Source organism: Salmo salar, chromosome ssa18 (assembly GCF_905237065.1).
Source record: "Salmo salar chromosome ssa18, Ssal_v3.1, whole genome shotgun sequence".
Lineage (NCBI taxonomy): Eukaryota > Metazoa > Chordata > Actinopteri > Salmoniformes > Salmonidae > Salmo > Salmo salar.
The window spans coordinates 33984034-34006821 of NC_059459.1; the positions used below are offsets into that span (position 1 = coordinate 33984034).

The 22788-nt window shown below is 40.2% G+C and overlaps 1 protein-coding gene across 1 annotated transcript in view; it reads left to right on the forward strand.

Moving 5' to 3' along the window:
• Positions 1-8271: 8271 nt before the first annotated feature.
• The window catches only part of LOC106577318 (protein eyes shut homolog), a 52465-nt gene continuing 37948 nt past the window's right edge, over positions 8272-22788 (forward strand). The window contains exons 1-5 of the mRNA XM_045701766.1: positions 8272-8569; positions 13020-13191; positions 13619-13697; positions 14709-14908; positions 19312-19436. Coding sequence (XP_045557722.1) covers positions 8272-8569; positions 13020-13191; positions 13619-13697; positions 14709-14908; positions 19312-19436 — 874 coding nt within the window. The remainder of the gene's footprint in view (positions 8570-13019; positions 13192-13618; positions 13698-14708; positions 14909-19311; positions 19437-22788) is intronic.

The following is a 22788-nucleotide window of genomic DNA, read 5'->3' on the forward strand; positions in this document are numbered from 1 at the left end:
GCTCTTTAGTTTCACCACTACATTTTGTTGTTTCATTAGGCTCTTTAATTTCACCATTACATTCTGTTATTTCATTAGGTTCTTTAGTTTCACTACTACATTCTGTTATTTCATTATGCTCTTTAGTTTCACAATTACATTCTGTTATTTCATTAGGTTCTTTAGTTTCACCATTACATTCTGTTGGTCTGTTGTTTCATTAGGGCTCTTTAGTTTCACCACTACATTCTGTTATTTCATTACGCTCTTTAGTTTCAACACTACATTCTGTTATTTCATTAGGCTCTTTAGTTTCACCACTACATTCTGTTATTTCATTAGGCTCTTTAGTTTCACCACTACATTCTGTTCTTTCATTAGGGCTCTTTAGTTTCACCACTACATTCTGTTATTTCATTAGGCTCTTTAGTTTCACCACTACATTCTGTTGTTTCATTAGGGCTCTTTAGTTTCACCACTACATTCTGTTGTTTCATTAGGGTTCTTTAGTTTCACCACTACTTCCTGTTGGTCTGTTATTTCATTATGCTCTTTAGTTTCACCATTACATTCTGTTATTTCATTAGGCTCTTTAGTTTCACCACTACATTCTGTTATTTCATTAGGCTCTTTAGTTCCACCACTACATTCTGTTATTTCATTAGGGCTCTTTAGTTTCACCACTACATTCTGTTATTTCATTAGGCTCTTTAGTTTCACCATTACATTCTGTTGGTCTGTTATTTCATTAGGTTCTTTAGTTTCACCACTACATTCTGTTATTTCATTAGGGCTCTTTAGTTTCACCACTACATTCTGTTGGTCTGTTGTTTCATTAGGCTCCTTAGTTTCAACACTACATTCTGTTATTTCATTAGGCTCTTTAGTTTCACCACTACATTCTGTTATTTCATTAGGCCCTTTAGTTTCACCACTACATTCTGTTATTTCATTAGGCTCTTTAGTTTCACCATTACATTCTGTTGGTCTGTTGTTTCATTAGGCTCTTTAGTTTCACCACTACATTCTGTTATTTCATTAGGGCTCTTTAGTTTCACCACTACATTCTGTTATTTCATTAGGCTCTTTAGTTTCACCATTACATTCTGTTGGTCTGTTATTTCATTAGGTTCTTTAGTTTCACCACTACATTCTGTTATTTCATTAGGCTCTTTAGTTTCACCACTACATTCTGTTGGTCGTATTTCATTAGGCTCTTTAGTTTCACCATTACATTCTGTTGGTCTGTTTTTCATTAGGCTCTTTAGTTTCAGCATTACATTGTTGGTCTGTTATTTCATTAGGGCTCTTTAGTTTCACCACTACATTCTGTTATTTCATTAGGGCTCTTTAGTTTCACCATTACATTCTGTTGGTCTGTTGTTTCATTAGGCTCTTTAGTTTCACCACTACATTCTGTTATTTCATTAGGGCTCTTTAGTTTCACCACTACATTCTGGTGTTTCATTAGGCTCTTTAGTTTCAGCATTACATTGTGGTCTGTTATTTCATTAGGCTCTTTAGTTTCACCACTACATTCTGTGTCTGTTATTTCATTAGGCTCTTTAGTTTCACCACTACATTCTGTTATTTCATTAGGCTCTTTAGTTTCACCATTACATTCTGTTGTTTCATTAGGGCTCTTTAATTTCACCACACTATTGTTGTTTTGCTCTGCTACCATCCATTCAGGACATGTTTTACACACAAGACACCTATATTGAGCTTTTTTTTTGTTAGAGGACCAATCTAATCCTGCTTCCTGTCAGCTGGTTGGAAGATTAATTTCATTTGTCTTCTTCACTGTATCATCAATTTATCCTTTTCCAGTGGAAACAGGGGAGGGTGGAGGGGGAACTCTCAGAGGTATTGCCACTCTGGGGAGCAACAGAACAGCCTGATGTGCATGGCCCAATTCCCAACTGAAGATGCTTCTTTTATTCTTAGGCCCCTGTGCGCTCAGCCTCGGCTGCTTCCCAAATAACACTGTATTCCTGTACGGTGCACTACTTTCGACCAGGGCCCTGGTCCAAAGTATTACACCATATAGGGAATAGGGTGCCAATTTGGATGCAACCATTGCACAAGTCATTACTTTCTCCCCTTCCCTCTAAGCTGGTCTGAGGAAACAGATAGTGTCTGCCCCAGGGAGCAGGGCCAGAGGATATATTTTGGATTGGTTCAACCAACCGACTTCAGCTTCCAAAGAAATATTTGCTCTAATAAGACATGTAACAGAACTTTTTCAAGAGAAGAGAGGGAACAAAAAAGTGTGTAAGTAAAAAAAGAGAGAAAAGAGGAAAGAATGGAAGAAAAATAGGAGATGAAAGAGTGGAAGGAAAACGAGAAGGATTTGGCAAAACGTTAATATGGCTTCGGTCTAGTGGTTGAATTGGCTGCTCGGGGGCTTGATCTAGGCACATAATGATTTGTAAATTGAAAATGTGTTTTTATGCAGCTGCTATAGTGTGTCATCTGCTCCCGCCAGTGAATACTGTAACTCATTGTGTCACTTTGATGCTATTATCAAATTTATTCTCATATTGCTTCGCTTCATCCATCAGCGATGGCAAAGCCCCTCTCCAAATGGGATGTCAACATTCATTCCAACTCGTTTCAACGGTTGACATGAAAATAAAGTCGTCAGGTGTTATAGCGAGGGGCTTTTACATTCATTTCAATACAGATTTATGGGAGAATAAATGGTGAAGTTTTCAGAATACATGCAAGCGTCAGAAATGTGTTGATGTAATGAATTTGGTTATCAGTAGGAAATTGCACATATTAGCAATATCATGCTCAAACTAAAACACATTTGGAATCTTATTTAGGTGAATCATCCACAGTGTGAGAAATATGCAACGAGGGATCTTAGATTTGGTATGCTATTTATGTTTTATTTTGTCAAAAGACAAAAGGATAGAATTGTTATTATACGTAAGGTAAAAAGTGAATTTCTGTCACATTATAAAACTAATACAGAAGTCTGATTTAAAACACTATTCAAGGTCAGGTTGATAATTATGGCCCCATGCAATCCCCAAAACATTCCTGCATGGAATATCTTACCACCAGCACTGATGAAATAATTATTTGGTTGTGCAAACCACAGTTTGTCCAGGTGGCTGGTCTCAGATGATCCCGCAGGTGAAGAAGCCGGATGTGGCGGTCCTGGGCTGGTGTGATTACTTGTGGTTGTGAGGCCAGTTGGACATACTGTCATATTCTCTAAAATGAAGTTGGAGGCAGTTTATGGTAGAGAAATTAACATTCAATTTTCTGGCAACAGCATGCCAATTGCGCACTCCCTCAAAGTTGAGGAATCTGACAAAACTGCACATTTAGGAGTGGCCTTTTATTGTCCTTAGCACATGGTGCTAGGACAAACAGCACTGATCATGCTGTTTGCTCAGCTTCTTGATTGTCTTGGCAAATTAGAAATGCTCACTGACAGGGATGTACTGTAGACAAATGTAGACAACTTTTAGTGTGTATGGAACGTTTCTGGAATATTTATTTCATCTCATGAAACATGGGACCAACCCTTTACATGTTGCGTTTATATTTTTGTTTAGTATATACAGTACCAGTCAAAAGTTGACACACCTACTCATTCTAGGGTTTTTCTTTATTTTTACTATTTTCTACATTGTAGAACAATAGTGAAGACATCAAAGCTATGATACACGCACACTACCATAAAACACAGCCTGATTATGTCAACATGTATGGAATTGTTCCAAATGTATATTAACTATACATTTATAATCATATTATATAAAGAGCCTCAACCTGCACTTCCTTAACAGGGGTCTAGAGAGAAGATGATTAATAAATCTTGACACCTGGCTTTGTGAAAAATGAAGAGCAATACAGGAGACAGATTAAAAAGCTGTTATGATTCATCTCAATGTTAACCTTCTTATAGGCTCTTACAGGAGAATCCATCTGAGAGAAACAAAAGAGGGACATTAAATAATAATCCTCCAGCTTCTATCCTCAATTACCTCTCGCAGCTGGAACTTTTTAGATCCACATAATTGTTCTATTCTATTCAGAGAGAGAAGAAAATAGGTTGTGAATGCCTGCTGAGAACAGGAGGATGGAGGATTACATGTAGAGTAGTGTGCAGGAGAAAAGGTACTTCCTCAAATAATACATACCTACAGGAGAAAATGTACTTCCTCAAATAATACATAACTACAGGAGAAAATATACTTCCTCATGTTGTAAAATAACATAACTACAGACTGGTCTATTGTGTAGTAGAACTGTCCTTATTATTAGACCTACTGATAAAACTGAAATTAAATATATTGTTACATTACCCAGCAAGAAAACAAAATAATATCACTCAAACAGAAGGCATAACTAACAAAGTCACTGACAACAACCAAAATGAAACAGATGGGGTTTTAGGAGGGGTTCTGAAAGACACTCAATGAGGAACTCCACTGAAATTTGACTAGCAACAACAACTGGACCTTAAAAGACAGCCACCATGAGTACCCACTAAATTTGCCTAAGAAGAGGCAAACAAAAGAAAAACCCACACCAATCTTAAAGACAGGAAGCAAACCAAAAAGGTGGCGCAAAACAAAATCAGGGAAATCAGACAGACTAGGGAGAGCCAACTAAAGGTGTTAACCATCTGCATATATCAAGACAACTGGAGTAGTGGGCCAGCCACTCTTAAATAGCACCTAGGCCAGCACAGGTGTAACACATACTGACTAACGAGGTAACACCAATCCGTGTGCCCTACGTGCTAACGAACTATACGTGCTAAAGTCCAACCACAAAACATAAATGGAAAAACCAAAACCTGTAACAGTATACTGAACAGAAATATTAATGCAACATGTAAAGTGTTGGTCTCATGTTTCATGAGCTGAAATGAAAGATCCCAGACATTTTACATATGCACAAAAAGCTTATTTCTCTCAGATTTTTTGCACAAATTTGTTTACATCCCTGTTAGGGAGTATTTACTCTTTGCCAAGATAATCCATCCACCTGACAGGTGAGGCATATCAAGAAGCTGATTAAATAGCATGATCATTGCACAGGTGCACCTTGAGGTTGGGACAATAAAAGGCCACTCTAAAATGTGCAGTTATGTCACATGACACAATGCCACAGATGACTCAAGTTTTGAGGGAGCGTGCAATTGGCATGCTGACTGCAGGAATGTCCACCAGAGATGTTTACAGATAATTGAATGTTTATTTCTCTACCATAAGCTGCCTCAAGTCATTTTAGAGAATTTGGCAGTATGTCCAACCGGCCTCACAACCACAGATCACGTGTAACCACTCCAGCCCAGGACCTCCACATCCGGCTTCTCCACCTGCGGGATCATCTGCGGGAAGCTCATCTGCATGCTCGTCATACTCACCAAGGTTTTGACCTGACTGCAGTTCGGTGCCGTAACTGACTTCACCTCCTGATGCCCATTGTCATGCCATTCATCCGCCGCCATCACCTCATGTTTCAGCATGATAATGCATGGCCCCATGTCGCAATCATCTGTACACAATTCCTGGAAGCTGAACATGTCCCAGTTGTTCCATGGCCTGCATACTCACCAGACATGTCACCCATTGAGCATGTTTGGGATGCTCTGGATTGACGGGTACAACAGCGTGTTCCAGTTCCCACCAATATCCTGCAACTTTTCACAGTCATTAAATAGGAGTGGGACAACATTCCACAGGCCACAACCAACAGCCTGATCAACTCTATGTGAAAGAGATATGTCATGGTGAATGAGGCAAGTGGTGGTCACACCAGATACTGACTGGTTTTCTGATCCACATCCCTCATTTTTAAAGTATCTGTGACCAGCAGATGCATATCTGTATTCCCAATCATGTGAAATGCCTAGATCAGGGCCTAAATTTATTGAATTTATTAGAGTATGGAAATTGCCTTACTGTAATACATTTATCATATAAGGAAATTGACTGATTTCCTTATATGAACTGTGACTCAGTAAAATCTTAGAAATTGTTGCATGTTGCATTTATATTCTTGTTCGGTGTGTGTATTGCTTTCATTGTATAGTTGACTATAATTACAAGACCACCATGTTTGGATTGATTCTTAAATGGAATTTGAGGAAATTGTTGTTCATGGATTTGTTCAACACACAATCACCCAGTCATTAACATGTCATCACATCTAACAAAACAAGGGGAATCTACAAATACCCTCTGAGTTGTATTTACTGTATCAGCTCATTTACTGTAAAGCTTGTTTTTAATTTACAATAACATATTTTCAGCTGTAATTTGATTTAAACACAAGTTGTATACGTGGTCAGTAAAGTAGCAGGAATATCTCGTTGTGTTTATAGAAGGCTTGCTGAAGCAGAAATAAAGGACTCGTCCAAAATGTCATGTTATTCCCTATATAGTACACTACTTTTGAAGAACTGCACTATATAGGGAATAGTTTTGGGATGCAGACAAAGTCATTAAGACTGAACTAGCAGGTCAATATGGAGGGAATTGTCACTGGCTGCTCTGAATGAGCATATTGAGACTGTTTAATTACAACATGTTAATTATCTACATTATTCACATTCATTCATTTGTTAATTTATTAATTTATGTAGGCCTTCTGCAAAAGACAAACAAAAGAGATTTAGGCAGCAAGACAGAGCTGTAAGGTTATTCATAAGAACAGTTTTATAACAGAAGGTAATAGGGAGCATTTCTCCAGCTCCATCCCTCAGCGTTTAACCAAAACTGGGGCAAGGAGACGTTTTGTTATTGTTTCAACTGCAGATTGGCCCTTTAAGCATCAATTAATTGAAATTTGACCAGAGCCAGATGACACCCTATTCCCTATTTAGTAGGGTTGGGCCATGTCAACGTTTGTCCTATTGTGATTATGTACCGATAAAACATTGTGATATAAGATGCTATCGCCCCCCCTTTGATATATATAAAAATAAATATATAAAAAAACAGCTTAAACAACAGTTGGGCGATAGAGCGAAATTGAATGCAACTGGATGAATCATGACGAAAGATAATGTTGTTGTAAGTCGGGGCAGAGGGTAATTGCAAGCAATGGCACATCTTTTCTAATATGCCTTTCTGGTGGAGGAGCAGAACAGGTCTCTCTCTGTCTGTCTGTCTGTCTGTCTGTCTGTCTGTCTGTCTGTCTGTCTGTCTGTCTGTCTGTCTGTCTGTCTGTCTGTCTGTCTGTCTGTCTGTCTGTCTGTCTGTCTGTCTGTCTGTCTGTCTGTCTGTCTGTCTGTCTGTCTGTCTGTCTGTCTGTCTGTCTGTCTGTCTGTCTGTCTGTCTGTCTGTCTGTCTGTCTGTCTGTCTGTCTGTCTGTCTGTCTGTCTGTCTGTCTGTCTGTCTGTCTGTCTGTCTGTCTGTCTGTCTGTCTGTCTGTCTGTCTGTCTGTCTGTCTGTCTGTCTGTCTGTCTGTCTGTCTGTCTGTCTGTCTGTCTGTCTGTCTGTCTGTCTGTCTGTCTGTTCTGTCTGTCTGTCTGTCTGTCTGTCTGTCTGTCTGTCTGTCTGTTCTGTCTGTCTGTCTGTCTGTCTGTCTGTCTGTCTGTCTGTCTCGTCTGTCTGTCTGTCTGTTCGTCTGTCTGTCTGTCTGTCTGTCTGTCTGTCTGTCTGTCTGTCTGTCTGTCTGTCTGTCTGTCTGTCTGTCTGTCTGTCTGTCTGTCTGTCTGTCTGTCTGTCTGTCTGTTCGTCTGTCTGTCTGTCTGTCTGTCTGTCTGTCTGTCTGTCTGTCTGTCTGTCTGTCTGTCTGTCTGTCTGTCTGTCTGTCTGTCTGTCTGTCTGTCTGTCTGTCTGTCTGTCTGTCTGTCTGTCACATGATGGAGCAGTGACTGTCTGACCAGGAACAGGCTGTCTTAACGTAGTGAGCTAGGTTATAGGACTAAATCATGATGGGGAACAGACTGTCTTAACGTAGTGAGCTAGCTTATAGGACTACATCATGATGAGGAACAGGCTGTCTTAATGTAGTGAGCTAGGTTATAGGACTACATCATGATGAGGAACAGGCTGTCTTAACGTAGTGAGCTAGCTTATAGGACTACATCATGATGTGTGCTGTCCTGCTGTCCTGCTGTGTGCTGTCCTGATGTGTACCGTCCTGATGTGTGCTGTTCTAATGTGTACTGTCCTGCTGTGTACCGTCCTGATGTGTGCTGTCCTGCTGTGTACCGTCCTGATGTGTACTGTCCTGCTGTGTACCGTCCTGATGTGTGCTGTCCTAATGTGTACTGTCCTGCTGTGTACCGTCCTGATGTGTGCTGTCCTAATGTGTGCTGTCCTGCTGTGTACCGTCCTGATGTGTGCTGACCTGCTGTCCTGCTGTCCTGCTGTGTACCGTCCTGCTGTGTACCGTCCTGATGTGTGCTGTCCTGCTGTGTACCGTCCTGCTGTGTACCGTCCTGATGTGTGCTGTCCTGCTGTGTACCGTCCTGCTGTGTACCGTCCTGATGTGTGCTGTCCTGCTGTGTACCGTCCTGCTGTGTACCGTCCTGACGTGTGCTGTCCTGCTGTCCTGCTGTGTACCGTCCTGCTGTGTACCGTCCTGATGTGTACCGTCCTGCTGTGTACCGTCCTGATGTGTGCTGTCCTGCTGTCCTGCTGTGTACCGTTCTGATGTGTGCTGTCCTGATGTGTACCGTCCTGATGTGTGCTGTCCTGATGTGTGCTGTCCTGCTGTGTACCGTCCTGATGTGTGCTGTCCTGATGTGTACCGTCCTGATGTGTGCTGTCCTGATGTGTGCTGTCCTGCTGTGTACCGTCCTGATGTGTGCTGTCCTGCTGTGCGTTGCGAGACTTTACTTTGCGGCGCTAGTCAAGTTCAAATAGACTAAACCGTTGTTTGTCACATCACGATGTCGTCACCGTCGACGATGGCTGAATTGTTTTTTAACATTTTAATTAAAAATGAAAAACTGAAATCTCTTGAGTCAATAAGTTTTCAGGAGTAAATATTTGCTTAACAAGTCACATAATAAGTTGCATGGACTCACATGAGTTTTGAATGACTACCTCATCTCTGTACCCCACACATAAAATTATCTGTAGGGTCCCTCAGTCGAGCAGTCAATTTCAAACACAGATTCAACCACAAGGACCAGGGAGGTTTTCCAATGCCTCACAAAGAAGACCTATTGGTAGATGGGTAAATAAAAGCAGAGATTGAATATCCCTTTGAGCATGGTGAAGTTATAAATTACACTTTGGATGGTGTATAAATACACCCAGTCACTACAAAGATACAGGCATCCTTCCCAACTCAGTTGCTTGCAGGACAGGAAGGAATCCGCTCAGGGATTTCACCATGAAGCCAATGGTAAGTTTTTAAAACAGTTATAGCGTTTAACGGCTGTGATAGGAGAAAACTGTGGATGGATCAACAACATTGTAGTTACTCCACAATACTAACCTAATTGACAGAGTGGAAAGAAGGAAGCTTTGTACAGATTAAACATTTTCCAAAACATGCATCCTGTTTTTGCAACAAGGCACTAAAGTAATACTGCAAGAAATATGGTAAAGCAATTCACATTTTGTTCTGAATACAAAGTTATGTTTGTGTCAAATCAATGCAACACATTACTGAGTACCACTCTCCATATGTTCAAGCATAGTGGTGGCTGCATCATGTTATGGGTAAGCTTGTAATCGTTAAGGACTGGGGAGTTGTTCAGGATAAAAAAGAAACGGAATGGAGCTAAGCACAGACAAAATCCTACAGTAAAACCTGTTTCAGTCTGCTATCCACCAAACACTGGGAGATGAATTCACCTTTCAGTAGGACAATAATCTAAAACACAAGGCCAAATCTACTCTATTTTTTATCCATTTGGAATTCAGGCTGTAACACAACAAACTGTGGAATAAATCCAGGGGTGTGATTCTTTTCTGAAGGCACTGTATATAGTGCACTAGTTTTTATTGGACCCTGGGCAAAAGTAGTGCACTATATAGAGAATAGGGTGCCATTTGGGACATATTCCATGATATATTTCTATAGTCCTGAAATTATCCAGGTCCTAGATTAGCCTAGTGAGTCATTCAGGTCCTAAATTAACCCAGTGAGTCATTCAGGTCCTAGATTAGCCTAGTGAGTCATTCAGGTCCTAGATTAGCCCAGTGAGTCATTCAGGTCCTAGATTAGCCCAGTGAGTCATTCAGGGCCTAGATTAGTCCAGTGAGTCATTCGGGTCCTAGATTAGCCTAGTGAGTCAACCCATTTCACCTTCATCTTGACTTAGTTGTGAGTTGCAGCCCGTAAAGTGTGATAATTGTTTGTGTTGTGAGGTATAAATAACATTTATGTGCAATAAGGCGGATTTGAAAGGTTTCACTGCTGTGTTGTGGTGTTTTATTAGGACATGTCAAGCCTGTGTTAAACTCAATTATTTGTTTGCACAGTTACAGCTTTGGAGCAACCTAATGACCAATTATGTCAGAAAGTTGTGTGGTTTTATTTGTGGTATTTTAGCTGACTGAAATGGTTAGTTATTATGTTGGATTATCAGTTAAATTCAATGCCGCCAACGTTGACACATTTTTACAAAAATGCGATCGATTAATTGTACCTTTTAAAATAAATTATGTTGTGATACATACCCTTTCCAAAGGCAGGTAGCGCATATTTCAACTGCAAAGGTGAACAATTATACTTTTCTTCACCACACAATTCTACTTTGAAATGACCTCAACAATGTTGTATAGTCACTTACTACAGACCAGGGACCCCCCTTGATAATCCATCTATAGAGACCACTGTTATTTACTGCAGACCAGGGACCCCCCTTGATAATCCATCTATAGAGACCATTGTTATTTACTGCAGACCAGGGACCCCCCTTGTTAATCCATCTATAGAGACCATTGTTATTTACTGCAGACCCCCCTTGATAATCCATCTATAGAGACCATTGTTATTTACTACAGACCAGGGACGCCCCTTGATAATCCAACTATAGAGACCACTGTTATTTACTACAGACCTCGTACCCCCCAGATAATCCATCTATAGAGACACTTGTTATTTACTACAGACCAGGGACCCCCCATGATCATTCATCTATAGAGACCATTGTTATTTACTACAGACCAGGGACCCCCCTTGATAATCCATCTATAGAGACCATTGTTATTTACTACAGACCAGGGACCCCCCTTGATAATCCATCTATTGAGACCATTGTTATTTACTGCAGACCAGGGATCCCCTTGATAATCCATCTATAGAGACCATTGTTATTTACTACAGACCAGGGACCCCCCCTTGATAATCCATCTATTGAGACCATTGTTATTTACTACAGACCTCGAACCCCCCTTGATAATCCATCTCTAGAGACCGTTGTTATTTGGGTCAACATCATTAGTAGCATGCTCCCTGAGTGATACTGTAGATGACATCAGCACAATGCTACAGTATAAATTCCCTAGTCAGCAGCACATTGTTGAATGGTGATCTATATTCTCCACCTCTTGCTACAGTAAAGCAGGGCTTTAAGTTTTCCTTATGTACTGGACATACCTGAGTTCAAATACTACTTGAAGTCTTTAAAATACTTAGTGTTTGCTGTAGTCTGCCGTGAGTGCCGGGTGGGTGTGGTTTGGGAGTGCCAGATGGGTGGGGTTTGCAGTTTTGCGGTTATGATATTTGTTTTGTTGTGCCAGGCAAGCTCAATCAAATCAAATCGTTTTTGTCACATGCTTCGTAAACAACAGGTGGACTAACAGTGAAATGCTTACTTACGGGTCCTTCCCAACAATACAGAGACAAGGAAAATAGAGAAATAATAGAAAAGTAAAACACGTAATAATAAATAACAATCGTGCACAGATAATGTATTTAATATTATTTCAAATAGTATTTGATCCCAGGTGTGGTACTGAATGGCTGTGTGCAGTTGTTAATGGGATTTCCACGTGACAGCAACTGTATTAGACAGTGATAATGTGTTTTCACAATTAGATTTGCCCAAGTGAAGACAGGTCGCGAGGACTGTTCCTCTGACTGTCTAATCAGATGATGGTAACAGTGTGGAGGAAGATGTATTATTGCAGGAGTGAAGACGCCTATAGATCTGTGGTTATACAGTGACTGGTGCCACCTTTACTGTGAGGTGAACAACAATATGTAACACAGGATTAGATATTTGTCGTCGTAGAGAGAAAGGGACCAATGTGCAGCGGGTTTTGTGCTCAACATATTTATTTATAAAATAATGCGAACACCACGGAAGAAAACAATAAACAAACTAACGACATGAAACAGTGAAAGCAGGCTCAACAAAAAGCAGTGCTCTCAAACAACTACCCACGAAAAACAAAGACAAACACACCCTACTATATAGGACTCCCAATCAAAGGCAACTCAACACACCTGCCTTCAATTGAGAATCCAACCCCAATTAACTAGACATAGAAACACAGACATAGACCAGTGACAAACCCCATAATACATACATATCATAAGGTGAATGCACCAATTTGTAAGTAGCTCTGGATAAGAGCGTCTGCTAAATGACTTAAATGTAAATGTAATACATCAACTACCCTCTGCCACGTCCTGACCAAACTACAATAACCAAATATACTCTATACTGGTCAGGACGTGACAATATTGCACATTCTGTCCAGTGTATATGCTGCAACCTAATGCAACAAACATAACATACATAATGTAATGTATGCCGTACTACACAATGCAAACATGCAAGACTTTAAGGAAGCAGTCATCTCTCTTCACCTACACTTGTGTCTGTCTTATTGCCATTATTGAAAAACCTTGACTATTTCTGCTACAAGTACAGTCATTGAAGAGAGAGAGTGTTCACCCTGTATTGATTCAATGTATTCAGGGGCATCTAAACTCAAATCAATTATTTAACCAGTCATTCACCTCTTTCCATGATCAAGAACTCACAGTAAACATGTATTGTGTTGTTACATGTTCATATTCTAAGTGCTGTATGGTATAATATATATAATGTGTTTTCTATGTTAATATATGTAATTTATTCCCAGGGACGTGGTGTGAACTGAGCATTGACGAGTGTGTGTCGAACCCGTGCCAAAACGGCGGGAGCTGCGTGGATGGTCCCAATCGATACCAGTGCTTATGTGCTGGAGGCTTCATGGGTTTCCACTGCGAGACCAACACTGATGAATGCATGTCGGGTCCCTGTCTTCACGGGAGGTAACCAATGGAAGCATTCATTACCAGTAAAACTGTTAGTGCTTCTCCTGCTGAATATAAAACATCAGTCCAGGGTAGGAGATGTGTGTTGTTTATAAAAACTGTAAAAAACTGTTTTTTTAAAGGGGAAAAAAGGAAAATGGTTGCGGAAATGGAGACTAGAAATGGTGTGTAATGGTGTGTAATGTATTAGAGTGGGAAATAGGGCTTGTGTACTGTACACACTTTGTACCTACTATATGTCCGTTTGACCTCAATTACCTCAATTTACATTCCCATGATTAGGAAATAGTGATTTCAGATATTTGCCTTCTCTCAGTGTTTAGCCTTTTAATATACTAGAGGCCTAGACCCGAGTGGGACCTGGGGCTTGGCAACGCCATATAGGCCTGTTTTGTTATGTTATGTTTCTCTCTTATCTTCTCAGGTGCATTGATGGAGTGGATGTGTATTACTGCCAGTGTGAATTGGGATGGACTGGTGCCAGATGTGAAATGAACATTGATGTGAGTTGAGATGAATGATAGTTGGGTAAAGTTGGGTAAAACCATCTGGTAAAACCAACCTGTATAGGACTCATCATCATTACATAACATGGTCTCATTACAATATGTTCAAATAGTGTCATTTCGCTAAACATTGTAGTTATATTTCAGCCAAACTGACAAATTAGTTATTTGTAATTAACAGTGACCTATGACTTATATTTCACTATAGTGACATAAAATAGTGTCATTTCACTATGGACATACGTTTTATATTTTGTAATAGTGACTGTGCATCACATCTCATTATTGTACAACATTCCAAAACATGCAAACCAGGAAGATCCAGATGGTTAGTCTCCATTCTAATCAGACCAGAGCTGCTCCAGTGTGCCGTCTCTCCCCTTTCCCCATCCACAAGCCACATCGATTCTCCTACAGCATAAGTCAATTGAGCTACATGATCATGTAAGCATTGTATAAATACCTGATTAAAAGGAATCGCCTCACCCTAATCCCTAATTGATTTGAATACCCAGCCCAGCTTCAGTAGGCCTCCAGAGAGAGCACTGGGCTGATAGAATAGAATGCTAAGGTAGCTGGAATGTCTCTCTGAGGTTCCGCTCTGGAATGCACAATCAGAGGCTCTTATTGTCTCGGTTTATAGACCCATTCTAATCTACAATTCTGCACATACTCTTTTAACTCATCATCCATCATAGTCAATTATGGATTTTAACAGTCATGTTTTCATATACAGGCCTATGTATTCATATTCAAGTCATTCTCTTACGATATTCTGTTTATCTATATATATATATTTCTGTGTTAGTACCACCATGCAGTTGTGGATATTTAAAGTTTCTATATTCGTTGAGAGTAGGAGTGCTAATCTAGGATCATGTAATATCAATATTATGATCTTAAAAGGCAAAAGTAAACTGATCCTACATCAGCACTTCTACTCTGAGACACTTTATAAATACAGGCCCTGGTCTCGTGTTTTACATGATGCTATTTCCCCATCTACAGGAGTGTTCTTCCAGTCCGTGTCTGAATGGTGGCTCCTGTGTGGACTTGGTTGATAAATATGCGTGTTTCTGTCTGGATGGATACACTGGAAAGAACTGTGACATTGACATAGACATCTGTCTAGAAACCCCCATCAATGTCACCCTGTGTTTAAATGGAGGGACTTGTCTCGATGGCCAAGGCTCCAATTTCACCTGCAGGTCAGTGAATCTATTCATCATGTAGTCATGTGTATGTATAATACATAAATATCAATATATGCATACCTGTATATAATATGTACATGTACAAACTTGGATTATTTTATATATATTTTTCAAATAATACAATATATTACAGTATTATAGCACCTCAAACATTTACCTGTTTGGATACACATATCTTTGCTCCAAGGACTCATTTTAATAACAAATTACAGAGCCTGATACCTGTCGGCTGTAAGTGAAGTAATACAACATTATCCAGTGTTATGATATGCATGTTTTGACACAGTCTCTGTATTATGAGTTGAATTAAACCACCGCCTCCAATCAGACTAAAGTCACGCTGCCCCCTCATCTCTCAGATTGACATGCATCTGATTGGTTTAATATCAGGTTGCCACAGCAACAGAACCATGTCATGTCATTTCCTATTAACACGCTCTCCCTCCCCTGTGTGATGTATGAAGTCTAGCTCAATCAGTGGAGTCTGGTCTCACTTTAAATCAGAGAACTGTTCATAGTAATGACTGGACTGGAATTAATGAAACACTACTAAACACATCGAACACAATGGTTTCCATGTGTTTGTTACCGTTCCATTGATTCCAGTCCAGCCATTGGTATGAGCCGTCCTCCCTCCCTTCACATTGTGAATATAGCCAGACACTGCACTGCAGTAATAGGGTGTAGATTTGCCACAGCGTGGGTCCCCTCGACGTCTTGCTGTTAATTACATTGTCTTAGCTGTAGCACATATGCTCAGGTTCAGGGCCATAAGTCACTGTGGTCTAGTGTAAAGACAGAGGGCCGCATCCCAAACAGTACCCTAGTCCCTACATCTTCTGACCAGAGCCCTATGTGTCCTGTAGTGCACTGTAAAGGGAACAGCCATTTGGGACACAGACAGAGAAGGGCTGCCTGCCTGCTGTAGTAATGTTTAGTCTGTTATCAACAGTTGGAGGACAGTTGGGTGTCATGCTGCAGCATCTGGCTCTGTATACTCAATTATAATTCAATGTTTATTTTTTGTGAAACGAATGCTGAAGTTGTATGCATATGCTTTAATGTCCGTATGCTAGGTTTTCTTTTTGGTTAACAAATGCTGCATTGTTATGGGTATGCAGTATATGCCATATGTTGAAGTGAATTTGAAGAAGGCGTGTTTTATTGTCTCCATTTCCTTGGAGACAAGTCACATGTCAATCTAATGTCTCTTTAACACGAAATGACACAATGTATTGTAATCCTAAACTGTACGTGAGGGAATAACACTCTTTCTCATTAGATAATGGATACAAGCATGGATGTTATAGGTTGCAACCAGCGACAGACTGCATGCAGTTTAGTCCATTTGGTATATAGAGATCCATCCAATATTATGCGTGGTGTCAGGATTGCAACAGATTGGATGGTTGAATGTGATGTCTGGATTTGATGGCAATTCAACCAGCCTCGGGGACAAGCAGCATGGAGACAGTTTAAATTGCAGTTCCATTTCCTAGCTTGGTAACGGCTGGATGTTGGTTCTGTTTCAAACGGCACCCTATTCCCTTTATAGTGCACTATATTTGACCAAAACCCTATGGGGCTCAGGTAGGTAATAGGGTGCCATTTGGGACGCAGATAGTGTCTCCTTGAAGTAAGACATCCGTTGTCAATCTGCTGGTGTCTCCAGAGATCTGAGGAGTCCTGTACGAATGCATTTCAGACACATTATTACAATACCCATGGACATGAATAGGACTTGGATGGTGAGAATGCATTCTAGAGATTGTTACTTTATGTTGTGTGTAGTAAAACTGCTTTTCCCCCCAAACTATCACTGTCAATACTGCAGAGTAGTCTAGACCAGTTATATGCTACTTATATGCCACTGCTATACTTAATATGGTAACACTTTACTTTACACCCCAACTTGTCATAACCTGTTATAATATGGTCATAACACTGTCATGACACATATTTAGACCTGTGTGACATATTGCGTTATTTTATGGCTGGTTATGACACCTACATAAGAGTGTTAAAAACCACAAAGCAAAACATTCCATTACACCATAGCCTACTTGTCAAAGGTATGTTTATGTTATATATTTTATTTTTAATTGACCATATTAAAGTATCATTGTAATTGTGCAAACATTGATGTCAGACATGCACCTACCTCAATGCTCTGTTACTGAAGACTGGGATGAATGCAGGAGCAGATTTCAGGAGCAGGACAAGACATCCTCTTTTAGACAGATGACTGACATAAGGGCATGTACATGACAGGCCTATCTGGTTTATATGATTATGATGGTCATAATGCTTCTTGACAGTGTCATATAGTCTGTTTTCTTAGTCCAAGTAAAGTGACACAGGATGTTCATAATGCTACATGACAGGGAAATAAAGTGTATTTTCTACAAATTATTTCAAATATGATGCAGCATCTGGCTCTGTATACTTCTTGTTTTTAGCTGATAGGAGTGGAAGCCGGTGGGTTCGTCTGCTGCAAAAGCCCATCAGTGACAAAGACTGAGGAGCTGTGCATTCTGAGATGTCTTTCTGCACACCACTGTTGAACTGTGCCTTTATCTGCCTGTATGTGGCCCGCCTATTAGCTTGCACCATTCTTGCTATTCTCCTTTGACCTCTCATCAACAAGCAGTTTTTTTGCCCACAGGCCTGCCGCTGACTGGATGGTTTTTGTTTGTCACACCATTCTCAGTAAACCATAGACACTGTCGCACATGAAAAGCCAAGGCGGCCGGCCGTTTCTGACATACTAGAACTGGTATGCCTGGCATCGACGATCATACCAAGCTCAAAGTCGCTTAGGTCACTCGTTTTTCCCATTCTAATGATCACTCGAACAGAAACTGGATGTCTCGATGCCTGTCTGACTGTTTTATATAGCAAACCATGGCCACGTGACTCACTGTCTGTAGGAGCGAACCATTTTGGTGAATGGGTGGTGTACCTAATAAACTGTTAATATTGTCTTCCTAGTAATTGTTCATTATTAATCATTCCGTGATGATAAGTAATGGTAAAAAGATATCAACAACAACGTGTCCATTCTGTTTCTTCTACTGAAGACTGTAGTACTGTTTTGATGTTATTTTCGAAAAAGATACACAACTTTCTTATTGTAAAACAAATATTGAATCTTTATTTTACATTGGTTAAAAAAAAGTATAAAAAGTAAATGTATATGTGTTCTCTATATGTGATTAGTAAACATAAAGAAAAATCATTGAAAGAGTAGGTGTGTCCAAACTTTTGACTGGTACTGTATGTTATATGTGTTATTTACAGTACCAGTCAAATGTTTGCACAAACCTACTCATTCAAGGATTTTCATTTATTGTTGAATAATAGTGAATACATCAAAACTATGAAATAACACATATGGAATCATGTAGTAACCAAAAAGTGTTAAACAAATCAAAATATATTTTAGATTTTAGATTCTTCAAAGTAGCCACACTTTGCCTTGATAACAGCTTTGCACACTCTTGGCATTCTCTCAACCAGCTTCACCTGGAATGCTTTTCCAACAGTCTTAAAGGAGTTCCCACATATGCTGAACACTTGTTAGCTGCTTTTCCTTCACTCTGCGGTCCAACTCATCCCAAACCATCTACATTTTTTGAGGTTGGGTGATTGTGGAGGCCAGGTCGTCTGATGCAGCACTCCATCACTCTCTTTCTTGATCAAATAGCCCTGTATGTTATATGTGTTATATGAGAGCATCCTGACCGGTTGCATCACCGCCTGGTATGGCAACTGCTCAGCATCTGAACGTAAGGCGCTACAGAGGGTAGTGCGAACGGCCCAGTACATCACTGGGGCCAAGCTTCCTGCCATCCAGGACCTATATAATAGGCGGTGTCAGAGGAAAGCCCATAAAATTGTCAGAGACTCCAGTCACCCAAGTTATAGACTGTTTTCTCTGCTACCGCACGGCAAGCGGTACCGGAGCGCCAAGTCTAAGACCAAAAGGCTCCTCAACAGCTTCTACCCCCAAGCCATTAGACTGCTGAACAATTAATAAAACCGCCACTGGACAATTGACATTGACCCCCCCCTTGTACATTGCTGCTACTCACTGTTTGTTTGTTACCTATGCATAGTTACTTCGCCCCCCACCTACATGTACAGATTACTTCAACGAGCCTGTACCCCTGCACACTGACTCGGTACCGGTGCCCGTTGTATATAGCCTCATTATTTTTATTGTGTTTTTATTTTAGTCCAGTTGGTAAATATTTTCTTCTTCTTGATCTGGTTAAGGGCTTGTAAGTAAGCATTTCACGGTAAAGTCTACACTTGTTGTATTTGGCGCATGTGACAAGTAAAGTTTGATTTGATATGTTAAATGACATCTATGCAATATCCTTGTCTTCTCCCAGTTGTCCAGCAGGTTTCATAGGTGACTTCTGTGAGATGGACATTAATGAATGCTGTTCAGATCCATGTCTCCACGGGGCAATCTGCCGAGACCTGCTTAACGGATACCTCTGCCACTGCAGGGCAGGTGAGTACATTAACTAAGATTGGTAACAGTTATAATGCATTACAAGGTGGTTATAATGAAGCAATAAGGCCCAAGGGGGTGTGGTATATGGCCAATATACCACGGCTAAGGGCTGTTCTTAAGCGTGACGCAACGTGGAGTGCCTGGATACAGCCCTTAGCCGCGGTACAGTATATTGGCCATATATCACAACGTGGAGTGCCTGGATACAGCCCTTAGCCGCGGTACAGTATATTGGCCATATATCACAACGTGGAGTGCCTGGATACAGCCCTTAGCCGCGGTACAGTATATTGGCCATATATCACAACGTGGAGTGTCTGGATACAGCCCTTAGCCGCGGTACAGTATATTGGCCATATACTGTACTGTACCACAAACCCCCCCATGTGCCTTGTTGCTATTATAAACTGGTTACCAACATAAACAAGTAAGTTTGTTTCATACCCATGGCATATTGTCTGATATACCACAACATTCAGCCAATCAGCATTCAGAGCTCTAACTACCCAGTTTATAATGCATTCTATGACCTGGTTCATGGCTACCTCTGCCACTTCAGGGCAGGTAAGTCACTATACAACAACTAAGATCGGGGGTGCAACTCAATAGTAGGAAGGTGTTCCTAAAGTTTTGTACACTCAGTGTATATATTAATGTTATATGAAATATATACCTGGTTAACGCTACCGCTCTAACTGCAGGGTAGGTAAGTTACTGGAATGTAGATTGGTTACAATAAGTCACTGGACATGGACACAGATTGGCTTTATCGCTATTCTAGCAGGCCTATGTGTTGCAGAATACTGATGTTGTACAATGATGATTGACATTATCAATCATTTTTTATGATTCAAAGCAAATCAATCTGTTTTTCATCTCACAGTAAATTCAGATAACAGGCCTAGATCTCTTGCAAAACATGCTGCAATAGATTATAAATCATTTTCTTCCCACTTTAATTATTTATGGTGAAGAGATAACACAGCATCTCTTCAGGTGTGGGTGGATCAATACTTGTATCTTGCTTACAGCTAAAGCATTAATTTGAAATTTTTACACTTTAGTCATTTAGCAGACAGATCTGTGTCTGCACCATGTGCTCTCACTACTGGTGTCCACCAGGGCTCAGATCTGCCGCTTGACAGTACCACAGCTTACAGTGTAGTGGGCAGTAACACAGTTGAAGTCAGAAGTTTACATACACCTTAGCCAAATACATTTAAACTCAGTTTTTCACAATTCCTGACATTTAATCCTAGTAAAAATTCCCTGTCTTAGGTCAGTTAGGATCACCACTTTATTTTAAGAATGTGAAATGTCAGAATAATACTAGAGAGAATGATTTATTTCAGCTTTAATTACTTTCATCACATTCCCATTGGGTCAGAAGTTTACATAAATTCAATTAGTGTTTGGTAGCATTGCCTTTAAATTGTTTAGCTTGGGTCAAACGTTTCAGGTAGCCATCCACAAACTTCCTACAATAAGTTGGGTGAATTTTTGGCCCATTCCTCCTGACAGAGCTGGTGTAACTGAGTCAGTCAGGTTCGTAAGCTTCCTTAATCGCACACACTTTTTAAGTTCTGCCCACACATTTTCTATAGGATTGAGGTCAGGGCTTTGTGATGGCCACTCCAATACCTTGACTTTGTTGTCCTTAAGCCATTTTGCCACAACTTTGAAAGTATGCTTGGGGTCATTATCCATTGTCCATTTGCGATCAAGCTTAATCTTCTTGACTGATGTCTTGAGATGTTGCTTCAATATATCCACATAATTTTCCTGCCTCATGATGCCATCTATTTTGTGAAGTGCACCAGTCCCTCCTGCAGCAAAGCACCCCCACAACATGATGCTGCCACCCCCGTGCTTCACAGTTGGGATGGTGTTCTTCGGCTTGCAAGCCTCCCCCTTTTTCCTCCAAACATAACAATGATCATTATGGCCAAACAGTTCTGTTTTTGTTTCATCAGATCAGAGGACATTTCTCCAAAAAAGTACGATCTTTGTCCCCATGTGCAGTTGCAAACCGTAGTATGGCTTTTTTTATGGCGGTTTTGGAGCAGTGGCTTCTTCCTTGCTGAGCGGCCTTTCAGGTTATGTCGATATAGGACTCGTTTTACTGTGGATATAGATACTTTTGTGCCTGTTTCCTCTAGCATCTTCACAAGGTCCTTTGCTGTTGTTCTGGGATTGATTTGCACTTTTCACACCAAAGTACGTTCATCTCTAGGAGACAGAACGCTTCTCCTTCCTGAGCGGTATGACGGCTGCGTGGTCCCATGGTGTTTATACTTGCGTACTATTGTTTGTACAGATGAACGTGGTACCTTCAAGTGTTTGGAAATTGCTCCCAAGGATGAACCAGTTCTACTTTTTTTTCTGAGTTCTTGGCTGATTTATTTTGATTTTCCCATGATGTCAAGCAAAGAGGCACTGAGTTTGAAGGTAGGCCTTGAAATACATCCACAGGTACACTTCCAATTGACTCAAATGATGTCAATTAGCCTATCAGAAGCTTCTAAAGCCATGACATCATTTTCTGGAATTTTCCAAGCTGTTTAAAGGCACAGACAACTTAGTGAATGTAAACTTCTGACCCACTGGTATTGCAGTACAGTGAATTATAAGTGAAATAATCTGTCTGTAAACAATTGTTGGAAAAATTACTTGTGTCATGCACAAAGTAGATGTCCTAACTGACTTGCCAAAACTGTAGTTTGTTAACAAAAAATTTGTGGAGTGGTTGAAAAATGAGTTTTAATGACTCCAACCTAAGTGTATGTAAACTTCCGACTTCAACTGTATGTGTATATACAGTGTACATGATATTATAAATACCTCATTTAATTTGTAATTAGATTAAGCAATTAGCCTATTCAAATGTTTATCTGACTCCAAAAGATAATTAAAATATACACGTAAGCATTAGGCAATGAGTTGATGTAGACGAGCAAGAATGGATTCACATACAAGGCATTACATTTAAGAAACAAGCATTATAAAGCATTATTCCAAGCCTATAGACACTAAGGTTAACTTACAGGACAAAGCATGAACAAAGAGATGCTTATTAGACCAGAGGCCTAGAAGCCTAAGAAATGAGAATTGATCATTCAACCTTCCTCCATGGACAGGATACAGGATAAGAGACAGAAAGAACAAATGCATTTAATTCCATTTATAACATATGAAGGTGCAACCCTTCCAACCCAAAACCAACTACTTTTGACCAATCAAACGATACTAAGTTTACAGTGTAACCTGACCTCCAAGGCCCAATCTCCACAGGGTGTCAAAGCATCTTGTGTGGGGGATGAGACCAATGTAAATAAGACAGAATTCCTGA